Here is a 12,796-nt window from a genome sequence, read left to right on the forward strand (position 1 = left end):
AACCGCAGGGACTGCAGTCATTAAACAAGCCACCGGAAACCGGGCGAAGAACGGTCTCCGGGAAAATCCGAGAGTGCGCTCCATTCCGTGCCATTCCGTGTTTTTGCCAAACACATATTTAAAGGCCAGTTTGGGCTGTGTTTCTCGACCTTTTTGCATCGTTTTTTTTTTCGTTTAACTCTTCTCACGTTCGTTTTACACTCCAAAACAGTGCACTGGCGGCGGTGCACTGGCGATGGCGATGGAGGCGCCCAATGCCCGGTGCTACTCCGTGTTTTGTGTCATCGTTGCGCTGTGCTGCTGAACGGTTGTCGGTTCGCACCGATCGTTCAGCATCTTCTTCTTCTTCTTCTTCCTTCCGGCACCACAATAGCGCACCACCATTAAGCTACCCACAGGATTGACTTTGCCCACCTGCTTGCTACTGATGATGATTGGATGATGGTGATATGTGATGATTATTGCTGTTGTCAAACGAAACACAATGGCAAGAGTGAGTTTCGACAAGAACAGAAAAAGAAACGATCGGACAGAAGACGACAAAGCAAGAGGGAGTGAAACAGAGAAAAAGAGAGGGAACATTTAGGAAGTGAAGTAAAAACACAAAACAAACACAGGAAGTGGTATTAAATGTCTGCGTCCACAGGGCCCAGGCAGGAGCAGGCCGCAGTGCCGAAACTCCTATACGAGTCTCGATTCGGTTCTTAGGTTTTTGAGATTTTGTCCTTCTCTCGCAGGGGGAATTGTGAGGGGCTGTTGGGATTGTGAATTTTGACAACAAAAAAGCAAAAGAAACCAATCGGGTAAACCAAACAGAGAGAGAGAGAGACAGAGGAAAAACTAATTTTGGCTTGAGCAAAAACTGATTTCCCTAACCAGGAGCGATTTTCCTTGCTGCTCGATCTTGCATCCCGATCCGATCCGTATCTCTTAACATTCCACGTTCGTCACTACTCAAAAAGGGGTTTGCGATAACAAAAACAACTAAATAAACAGCAAAACACAGTGCGTCGCGCAAAAATAACCACATTTTTTCGATTCACACTCAGCAAACTTCAGCGGGGACAGAGTAACGCACACGGCGGCTGAGGCTTCTAACTACTACGCGACCCTCTCCCTATTACCGGCCGGCTAGTATTCCTGAACTGTAAAAGCTTCTCTTTGTACCAATCAATACAACAAAAATGAAAACCACAACCCATCCCGTGTGGCAAAGGACTGATTGTTTGATCCGCGAATTAAGAAAAAGGACACATCATATGCGGATAAAATAGTACAAGAGACACTACGGTTTTGGAACACGATGAAGAAAAAAAAAATCATAAAAGTACACACTTGGAGAGGGTCGGATGGCATGCACGCACAGACGCAAACACACACACACGCACACGCACGCACACGGGGAGCCCGCGTGGTCGGCTCCGGTCCCACTTACCTGGCGAAGCTTTTGAATGCGGCGCTCTGGGGGTTTATGCACAACGGCACCCGACCGGTTTGCAGCTGCTCGGCAATGAATTTGTGCATCTCCTCTGTGAAAGCGAAAGAATGAACGGGCGTTTAAGGACGACACTATTTAAGGACGCACGCCGTACGTTGCTCGGTCGCGCACAGGATGGAGACGTACCTTTCACCTGCTGCACGGACGTCAGCTTGCGCTCCCAGAGATCATCGAACGCTTGGGTGGCGGATGGTTCGAACTCGCCCGTATACTGGCGCATCCCGGCGGAGGTAGTGTAGCAGCACTTGCACATGCAGGAATGGTAACGCAGTCGACCCTCGTCGACGTATGGGTGCGCCAGTGCATCGATCACGGATATTCTCTTGTCCTAGACGCGAAAGAGGGGAGACGGTAAAAAGTTGGTTACTCTCAATCATAGACACTATCGGATTCATTGGTAAATGACAAGGAAGAACACATTTTCGTGATCATTTCGTGATCATTTCGCCACAAACTCGACCTAAATCGTTCTGGGACCAGCGTATTCGCCTAACTTAGCACCGTCACGTGGTCACTATGCTCAAGATGCCTTTCCGTTGACACCTTTTACAGTCGATAGTTGAGATAGGAACCGAAACAAGGTATGTGTTGAAAGCTATTCCTAAAAAGAACTTTTCATTCCGTTTCGAAAATTGAAACAAACCTAGACCTGGTATTGCATTGAATTGGAATCACTTCGAAGGTGATGACATCGATTCAGAAGAACAAAGAAAGACTCTTCCAAGTCACGATATTTTTTGGCCACAGTACTATGGAAGACGTATTTTTCACTCAACACGTGATGTCAGACGGCTGTGCCACCCACTCGGGCATGGCCCTGACTCGGATGAAGTGGGTTGAAAGCCCTGATGACCGCCCGCTATGCTATTCTCTGTCAAATGCACGCAGTGTGCCATCGTGGCACGTGCTCTCGGTAGCGTTACGCACTCGCGCTGGAGAAAAAACGATCGATTGTGATTGATTAAACTCACAGTGCGAGCCACACAACCGGAACACCAACCCATTACACAATGAAGCACTCACGGTGATTCACTTCGCCTCCCCGTTATAGGCACACAGGAAGGCGCCGGTGCGAATGTGTGCCGGATGCTAATTGAGTGCTTTCCTTGTTTGAAGAAATTAATTTTAGAAGCGCAAAGTATAAACCCGTTGTGGCCGTCGCCGTGAGGTACGTACCGGATCGAAGACAAGCATTTGGCAGAGCAGATGTACGGCTTCGTGTGTGGCATGGGTGCTGAGGGTGTAGAGCGCGGACAGCGACGGCGGTTTCGGTGCCCTCCGGAGCATGTGAGTCCGGGCGCCTTCGCACGCATGCCGCATATCCTCGAGCGACGGCGTTCCGAGCAGCTCGGTGATTAGTTCCAGCTACAACAGAGAGAGAGGCAGAGAGAAAGTATAGTTCGCAAACAGATTAGCACAGGAAGTACGCCGGGTTGGGTTGCCCAGGTTGTCCGTCTGGCAAACACACACACCTGCTGGACGGGGCTTTGCGCCTGAAATAGGATGCGGCGACCGAGCAGCTCCCCGAAGATACACCCAACCGACCAGACGTCGACGGCGGCCGAGTAGTGGCGGGCGCCCATCAGAATCTCGGGCGCCCGGTAGTACTGGGTCACGACTTCCTGTGTCATGTGCTTCGATTGATCCGGTTCCTCGACGCGCGCCAGTCCGAAATCACAAATCTACAAAGAGAGGAACCAAAAAATAAGCCGGGCGGAAACACGTTAGACCGACGGTCGGGTCGGGTCGGGTCGGGCACACCACTTACCTTCAGGACACAGTTACTGTTCACCAGCAGGTTGCCGGGCTTGATGTCACGGTGCAGGATGCGCGCCGAGTGTAGGTACTTCAGACCGCGCAGGATCTGATACAGGAACACTTTGATGTGGTCAGCGGACAGGTGCTGCGGCGAAACGATGATTTTGTGCAAATCCGACTGAAGCAGCTCCGTAATCACGTAGCTGTGGTTTCGCGGGCGGGAGGACGGGCGAGTTAAGGAAAATCGTGTAACTTATTATGTGGCCGCCGTATGCTTTCTTAACCGAACTGTGCTGTGTAACGAACGGTGACCACCAACGCTAGGGTCTGATCCTTCGAAAGACGTTCGGCGTGAGGAAAGTTTGGCAGAACCCTTGCAACTAAAGTAAAACTAAAGATTAAACAATGTCCATGCTTTGGTCTATGCACAGCGTGGTCGTCGGCCCTATAATGAGATCATAGTCTCGGTTGTTTATCGTTCAGTTTTTGCTTCTCCCTGTCTCTGTTTCTCTGGTTAGCGATCTCTGCAGACGGGTAACCGGGTGGAAGTGACATCGAGACGATGATTATTTTTCCAACTGAGCCACAATGTCTCGTCTCGATACCTCTTGGACCCTCGCCAGCCAACCAGTCCCTTTCCGACGCACATAGCCCACGTCAAACGTCACCACCGGGCGCGCAGGAGACGGTGTCGAAAGCTAAACTACGCACCAGTATCGGTGGTGGTGACGGTGTGACTGTGATTTGCGGTTGTTTAGCAGCAGAACGACAGTGTCGCCGCCGGTCGCAAATCTCGCACATCTCGGTCGATTACGGCTCCCCGGTGTCGATGTCCTTGCGCGCCCTCGGACGCACAGAAAGAGGGAGAGAGAAAAAGACCGCAAAAAAAGTTGCATCGTTTCCGTTCCGATGGCAAATCCTTCAGACAACAATGGCTTCAGACCACCAGAGCGGGGACAAAGACATTTTCCAGACATTTTGATCCACCGTCTGGGCTGTGTGCGGCTGACGTTCGCGCTCCCTTCTGGGCTGGGCTGAGAGCACGGAAGCAGCGAAAAAAGGGGTAATCGGTACGGCCATCGAGGGTATTACTCGCTAAATTCATCACCCGTCTGTGTTTATCGGGGGGGACAACAAGGTCGCCGAGATGTGGCCGGGACCACAGCAGCGGCCTGGGTGCTAAATTGCATCCATTAATCAAATGAGAACTTGAGTAAGCTAACACCCGGTCACGGCACAATCCGGACAAGACGACTCCAAGACGATGGGTCTTGTTAACTAAGTGCGGGGTTCTTAAGAAAGCAACTCTCGGTCACCATGTGAGCTCCACAGAAAGTAAGCTCCCGAAAGAGGTTGGACAGTGAACTTCCTTCCCGGAAGTTCATACATTTCTTTCCCGCATCGGGCGACCACCGGGAGAACGGTTCCACAAACCGTTTTAGTGGCAAAGAAAAGAGTCGAGAGAATCGAAAACTAATTTCTGGTAGCTAACTGCGTCGTGGTCAAGTTTGCTCCAAAGGTCGGCCCTGGTCTCGGTGAACGGACGGTGCTGCTGTGCACGTTCCGTTATCTCCGTCACGAGTCCGGGTGTCCTTGAACGGTTGCGACGAAGCCCTCGCGACCTCGCCGCCGGGGGAAAGAGTCTTCTCAGCATGGAATCACCCCACCCGGGCGGGCAGAAATGAATTGTCCCCGGGAAGCTTCGATCGACGACGATGTCGAAGAGACACGATAGACAAATAATAAAAAAGGACACACAACGGACGACGACCGTTGACGGCTGTCGGGGGCGCGCGCACGTCAGTGGAATATTATGCAAAGAAAAACAACAGTCGCGCAATTCTCTTTTCGGAGGAATCACTCTTCTCGCATGTTTGGGACATGATTTCGACAATTTAAATATTGGAACAATATACTTCCCTCGAAGTCATCCTTTTTGCATTAATAAAACGAACCGGAATCTCAATTTTGCGCGTACATTGCGATTTGTTTCTTTTGTCTCCCCTAGAGTACAAGCATTTTTCGGCAGTGATAGTCAAAGCTACAAAAGTTGACCAACAACGGCTCGGTAAGTTCAGTCGGCAAAACATCATGCTAACTTCCACCAGGACACGACGGGGCTCATTAGCGTAAGGCGTGACGTCGCGTTGCCATGAATAATTCACAGACCCGGCACACAAGGAGACACAGTTCTTGGGCTCCTCCCTGTTTTGTTACCAGCGGATGCACACGCCGGGGAAACTTTCGCCCCAAAGTCCTCGGGAAGCTCCAGGTGAGAGGTTTGGGGAACCGGAATCTGGACCGGCAAACGATGGCAGTCGAGAGTCGCGTCGAGTTTCCGGCCCACGACGTTTGTTTTCCATTTGCGGCGGGTGGCGCAAACTTTTCCGACGAGCATTTTTGCTCAGCTCTGAGGTGTTGGCGTTGGAAAGTTGGTGCCAGTGTTTGGAATATATTTTAACAAGATTTAACGGGCGCTCGGCTGATGGTGGGCCAGTCACTTTGAGTCACTTGCTGCAGAAGATTACATCTCGCGCAGTTGTCCCAAGGAGCTGTGTTTTTCTAATTTTGCCTTAATAATGTAAACATTTCAACGCATTCAACGAATGGCAACTGCGGGAATAAACGGACAGAAACGGAACACTTTGAAGAAAAATTCCACAAGGTGCACCGTAATGATACGAAGTCACACGGACAGGACGTGGTGGACCCCCCGAGCGTTCGGAATGTTAATTTCCGGTCCAATAAAGGCTTGGTGGGCGTAACGCAACGGTGGTGGCCGCCACAGAAACCCACAATCATTTTCAGCTGCGAAACATTTTTCCATCCTTTCCGGTGTCTGGAAAGTGGTTAGACGATGATTAAATAATCTCACTGCAGAGAGAAGAAGTCTGCTCTGTGGTGTGGTGTGGTGAGGTGCGGCTCAGCGGCCTGTATGTGGGGCTCACACACACACAAACACACCGAGTTCTGGCGGGTTCCGGAAAGCGGCTTGGCAAAAAAAGGGAGTTTGAGTTTTGGTTGTTGAAAAGGATACATTTCCTGGAAGAAATCCAAATGCGGCGGCTGTAGAATGTCCAGTGCAGAGAGAACCTGAAAGAGAGCATGAGAAAAGAGTGTTAAAATATGCATTCAAAGCGCGAGAGGTTGCGGTCGCATAAGCTGCGAAACGTGGAGCTGTGGCACTGTTGATCCGGTTGCGGTCAGCAGTAATTTCATATCGAAAGAAGCCGGGATTCCGAAAGCAATCGATCGGGGGTCCTCCCACCCGGGGTGGGGGTGTCACAGCATAACAATCGTGCCCGAATGGCTCTATTTCATCGCCGATGACAGCGACTCCTGCTGCCTGGTCCCATTCTCTAACCATCGCTACCGCGATCCGTCGCCAACTCGAGCGCCGATTGCCTCGGGGCTTGACTCAGCAAATATCGAACGGCCTCGCGCAGTAAGAGTGCCCGTCGACGACGACGACGACGATGATGATGCACCACGGAATGCGACGACAGTGCAGAAAAAAAGGGAAGCGACCGATACGGCGGATGAGTCAAACGAACGTCTCGAAGTGGCGTGGGAACTTTGACATTAGCTCCGATGGCAAAGGCCGATGCCGAGAGGCGAATCGCATCGCATGCCACTCGTTAGTCAGCGCACTCGGCGGGGGCTAGCCACAGGGGCGCGGTGCCGCGTTTGCGATCCGCCGACGACGACGACGACACGGTTTCGAGAGGATTATTGGACCGCAAACAGTAGGGCCAGAGAGAGGCCAGAGTGGGCGCGTCGTTATGATGTTTGATGCCATGTTTCGCGCCATATTGGAGGTGTACCACCCCACACTTTTGGCCCCCGAAGTGCGCAGCACGGAAAGTGAAGTTAATCGTTTGTATAATGATTATCTTCCGGGAAAAGCCGATAAGTGGCGTAGGATGACAGGACTTTCGAGATTAAGTTCCGTTAATGGAATAATTAAACAAACTAGGCAGCTCCGTGCACTGGAAGTTGGTGGTGTCAGTGCCATAAAGAACGCTTTTTATCTGCATATCAAAGCATAACTTGAAACAAGGTCATAAATTTAAAACCTTTTCGTCATTACCATTAATATGTTTCTCAGTTCACAACGAAACTGTTTCAAACCCATTTCGGAAGCCAATTTTTCTCCCAAAAAAGGCTCTATTCATATCTAACTCTATTATTAATAGAACGGACAGAGCCGTATTAAATCCATAACGACTCTGTAGTGTGCCAACATCGAAGAGAAGTGAAACCCAAACTGTGCAAAGTCCGAATTGTGCAGTGTGTGCAGAAGGTTGCCTCAGGCAACGTGCGGTTAAGGTTTCGGATGGCATATGCTCATGTTGCAGTCATGTAGCACGTCAAATGTGGAGGGGTTTTTGGGTTGGCCAGCTGTTTCAAAATGATTTCAAACTATTGCATGATTAACGACTGTGCTGGCTATCCTCTACTGACTGGCAACCGAATTTATATTTTTAGAGCAAATAGAAATAACATGGAGCGTTTATTGTCGTTATTTCTCTTCTTCTATTGCATCCATTTTTACTTATTTCTTAGCAAATTGTGTCCTTTTTAAAACACATTGTTGAATTATTAGGTCTAGGAGTTAGTTCTTGTGGTTTTCATTGGACATTTGTTACCTACTAGGTCTATACGTTGAGAATCGGAGTTTTAAAAAGATTGCTGTACCTGCCGATTGGGACTTCCCAGTTTTGCGGTTCATTCATCATTACGTTGTTTTGATATCAAGTAAATGAGTTCAGGTTGAAAAATAAATTATTTCGGTGTGCAACCCATCATTTAAAGGGTTAAAGTATGTCAATTTTTGTGCCTGAAAATGACGTTTTGCGGGGATTCTTATTTTTCTGCTCCTCTTGAAGAAAGCTGCTTCGGAGTCGCACCAAATGCTTGTCGGGACTTGTGTTTAGAAGATCGCAATGCTTTAAGTGGCTTAAAAAATTCCAAAATGGCGATTTTGACTTAACAAAAAAAAGCGTCCAAAAACTCCAAAAAAAGGACATTCTGATGGGGCAGAAAGGTGTGGTGTTTCACAAGTTCCTAAAACCTGATGAAAACGTTAATTCCGATCGCTACTGACAACAAATGATCAATTTGAACCATGCATTGATCGAAAACGACCAAAAAGCCGTTCCTGTTTTCTGAAATGGAGGCGCCTGGTCACCCGTGGCCTGAGGCTTCCATGTCCCCAAAAAAACAAAACTGTTTCAGGATACTATCAAATCACTTGGATGAAGGCTGCTATCCCTCCCCGCGTTATTCACTAGACTTGGCTCTTTCCGAATATCATTCTTTTTCATCGATGGAACACGTATTGGTTGAGCAGCTTTTCGTTTTTTTACGAGGAAGTCGAAATTGGATGACTAATTAGTTAACTTAAAAAGTCGAAGAATTCTTTCGTCTGGGAATCCATGATTTAGCAGAGAGATAGGAGAAATGTATAGCTAGCGATTGCACATACTTCGAATTAAATAGAAAGTTGCATAAAAATTTTATAAACAAATTGTTGTGTGTTAAAAAACTCCGATTCTCAACGTATAGACCTAGTAACTACAACAACAAAACGTATGACTACCTTAATCAAAGTATGGGCCGTCGTTAGCTACTACTTTCTCCCATCTTTTAGGTAGTTTCACGATAAATAGTACCCATCCGACAGCTTAAATGCATTAATTGTTGTTGATGGGATTGTCCTTCAATAATTTCACTAGGTTTTATAAACTCAAAGTACACCACACCTTTCATATCCCACCATATGCACAGCATAGCCGTTGCGCAATGAATATTTTGCTTTGGTTGCGGTGGACATGGTTCACCGGGCTGTATCCAGGGCTTTTTGCGTCTAGGATTATTGTGCTAATTCCCCTTTTTATCACCAGTGACGATTCGGTACAAGAGTCCCTTTTTTCAAGGCCCCATAACCGACGGTAATTATCGATAAGTCGTTCGGATACCTTCTACCGTCTATCCAATATTCTGCGCATTTTTGGGTTACAAAAGAAGTGGAAAGTAAATTCGCTATTATATTTATTTGTACAGGTTTGTGTAGTGATACAAATCATTGGAAAGCGATTATGGGGATCGTAATAACTGTTGACTTGGCTGGCTGACAGATAATGCAACCACGAGAGCGAATGCATTAGGCAACATTCGGCGTATTTTTGATAAACGACATGTAAATATCGTATACACCCCGGTGCACCACAATGCGGCGCGCTGCTGCAAACACGTGTGCGACCCCGAGAGCTCCGTTCGCATAATGTCGACACACCGTGTGGCACACAGTTCACCAGCAAATGAAATGGCCAGCGCGCCGTTGGCAATAGTGGCGTGTGATTTATCCAACGAGAAACACAAAAAGCTGCCCGGCAGCATAATAAATGCAAAAGATATGATCGAGCCACCAGAAGCGACACCCCCCTGGAGGGGGCCACAAATCTATAGCGCGCGCGGTTAGAATTTTGGCACACATTTCGGTGGTTCCAAAGTGCATTGCTAACCTCTCGCCCGCGCCGAATGCAATTAGTTTGTTCGAAAACGGAAACGAAACCCCGCACGAGAGAGAGAAAAAACCGTTTAACAATTCGCGTTTCGCGCGGTCATAAACCAACCAACAACCCCCAACCAGTTGTTGTTCTGGTGGCCAGCAGCGGCCGGTCGTTTAACACAATGTCCCACATTTCCATACACATTTTCACAACCCACCCGTTAACGTGTCCGCCGTCGCCGCCCCACGCACAGATTTTCCACGTCCCGGAGGGTGGAACTTCGAACTTGGAATGCACGTCACCCGCCGGAGCCACACGTGCGGCGATGCTGAGCAAAAAAGTGCAAACCGATGCCAGGCGGAACAATAGGCGATGAGAAAGGCACACAAAAGCACAACGCGCACCCTGCCTGTGACTATTCATTTGTCTCGGCCAGCCAGGCTCTATGGCGGGAGGTTAGAACATAGCTGCATTTATGCTGTGCGCACGTGATATGGGGAAGGAAAAAAAGGGAAATTGCTTTGCAGCCGAAAAAAAAAGCGGCGACCATAAGCGAAAAGAATGGCGCTGCCCCCGCTGCCAATGGCAAGTAAAATAACGTTGCTTCCGGGCGGCCGGTGCCCCCTTTATGATTTATGTATCGTGGCCAGCGGAGTTTATTAGGCAACTTTTGCGTTGCTGGGGATGGACTGGATGGCTTGGGTAGTGTGGCGGCGATGAGCGATAAGGCAGAGATTGAGTTTCAGGTGGTGCAAGAAAACCACTGACCGCCAACGGCCACCGGCTCTCGGCGAGTTCCAAATCGACTGTGGCCTCCTTACGGTGAAGTGATTGTTTTGAGGCCTTCGCCAGCAAATCTTACTGCGGAACCCGGGGCTTTTCTTCTCCGTTCCGTTTCTTCTCACTCCTCGTTTGCGATGCAAATTTTTCACAACCACCAACGGCCGGTTTGTTTTGCAATTACAGTCCGGTTCCGGGGGTCTTCCGGCGCCTAACGACAGTTACACTAGGTGAAGCCGCCAAGTTTACAGATTGGTGAGCGCATTCGAGCCGCCCGTTGGAAGTGTGTAAACACAGGCGCAACATTACATTTTCGTAATTCGAAGGGCATAACTTTCCGTTTTATCTTGACGCCAGCAGCACGCGCGCACCCACACAATCACGGTCGTCTGTGATCAGGATACTGGCTGGCTGGCATTATTCATCATAGCGCCGAGCGATAGCGCCGGGCCCGGGATGATGATGAGGCCGATGAGGCCCACTCACTCACGACTTCATTCTTCATTAATCATCGCGAGGTTTGTTCGCGAGTTGGAAACAGGTTTTCCGCTCTCCTGTGGTTGCTGCGATATGGCTAAGTAGCGTCAGTGCGGCTAATTAATATTCTAAAAATCCCAGCCGCCGCTGGCTACAAGGAAGCGCACCAGTAACCCGGGAAGCTGTCCAGTTTCGCTTACCACAAAAAGAGGGCTTAATAAGTTGAACGGATCCCCGGCAACGATGCGTTGGAAAGTGCATCGGTGGCTTAAATGCTAAGTCACGCGCAACGCCAACCCGGTGCCGGGACGATGGGGAGTCGTGCGTTCCTTTGGTGACCCATCCCCGGTGACTATCGGGTGACACATTAAGCACCCGCCCTCCCGGAAGCAGCCACTTAAGCCGCGCTCATCAACCGCACACAAAACGGCTACTGGAAAGTAAGCTCGCTGGCGCCACGGCGAGGCGTGACTTGGTGATCGGCCCACGCAGCTACGCAGGCTCTCTTCTCTGTGACACCCACTGGGCTGAAAAGTCCCGAGCCTAAGAAAGAAAGTGCGTTTTTGGTGTTGAAAATTCCATCGAGAGCCACACAGCAATCATTACAGGCGCTACTTTAACCACTTTCAATATAACTTTTGGAACGATTTATCTTTTGCCTCAAATGCCTCAAGGCCTCAGTTTCAGTGGTAACCTCTTCATTTGAGCGAAATTTGGCAATGGTGAACATTTTTATGAGGTCTGCAAACAGCCAGGAAAGTCGCTGGGAGCCAAATTTGGCGAGCGATTCGAAGCTCAATTCATGTAGTTTTGTTATTCTTTCGACTGACTTGTGACAAGGTGCGTTGTCTTGGTGAAACAATTTTTTTGTCTTTACCATATGCGCGATCGTTTGTTTGCAATTTCAGCCTTCAAACTCCTCAATAAACCTTTATAATATGCTGCTGTTTATGCTGGTTTCTCTTCTCAAGATAGTCAATGAATAATACACCGAGCACATACCAAAATATCGAGGCCATATCCTTTTCAGCTAATTATTGCACTTTCGGGCGCTTTAGATGAGGTTCGCCAGATGCTCGCTTCACTCAGATGACGATTGTTTCGATTCCGAAGTGAAATGATAGCTCCATGTTTTATCCATTATCATAAATTGACGCAAAATTTTTGGTTTGCTGAGTTTAAACGTAACCAATCACTGCTCAGAATGATCAACACGTTCTCGTTTAATGTCAACATTGAGAGTAAACGAGGCACACACTTGGAACAGAGCTTTCTCATAATCAAATGCTCATGTAATGTAAAGCCCACACGTTCTTTTGATATCTATACGATGTAAACTAACTCACGCAACTTCACTTTTCGATCATCAAGAAGCATTGCAAAATTAATACACGAAATTGTTTATGATCAATCACAACTTAACATAACATTTTAAGGAAATTTTAACAGCTTTCTTTTGAAGGTTAATACTAACTGAATAAGCGGTGAATACAATAAGACTGGCCGCCATCGCTGTGTTAGGCCCGAGACTTTTCAGCCCACGTGTTATCTATGGTACCCAAAATGGGTTTCATGCTGCCACCGATTGTGGTCGCCTTCGAAACGCTGGAAATGTCCTTGAAAAGCGCACGGATTTGATCGCCCCAAATTGTCTCGTTTTCGATAGCCAGTTATTATCACAAACCACCAGGGCATAATAAGTATGTTACTCTCGGCATGTGTCACGCCGGGAATCGATACGGCCGGTTGCCCACCACACATTACACCG

At 48.6% G+C, this 12,796-nt stretch overlaps 1 protein-coding gene across 1 annotated transcript in view; it reads right to left on the minus strand.

The window, feature by feature from the left end:
- The window catches only part of LOC128268791 (serine/threonine-protein kinase NLK), a 75,464-nt gene that overhangs the window by 5,264 nt on the left and 57,404 nt on the right, over positions 1 to 12,796 (minus strand). Inside the window, exons 3-8 of the mRNA XM_053006010.1 lie at positions 6,294 to 6,349; positions 3,267 to 3,459; positions 2,971 to 3,180; positions 2,675 to 2,863; positions 1,625 to 1,826; positions 1,436 to 1,529 (exon numbers count right to left, since the gene is read on the minus strand). Coding sequence (XP_052861970.1) covers positions 1,436 to 1,529; positions 1,625 to 1,826; positions 2,675 to 2,863; positions 2,971 to 3,180; positions 3,267 to 3,459; positions 6,294 to 6,349 — 944 coding nt within the window. The remainder of the gene's footprint in view (positions 1 to 1,435; positions 1,530 to 1,624; positions 1,827 to 2,674; positions 2,864 to 2,970; positions 3,181 to 3,266; positions 3,460 to 6,293; positions 6,350 to 12,796) is intronic.

Source organism: Anopheles cruzii, chromosome 2 (genome assembly GCF_943734635.1).
Source record: "Anopheles cruzii chromosome 2, idAnoCruzAS_RS32_06, whole genome shotgun sequence".
Taxonomy (NCBI): Eukaryota; Metazoa; Arthropoda; class Insecta; order Diptera; family Culicidae; genus Anopheles; species Anopheles cruzii.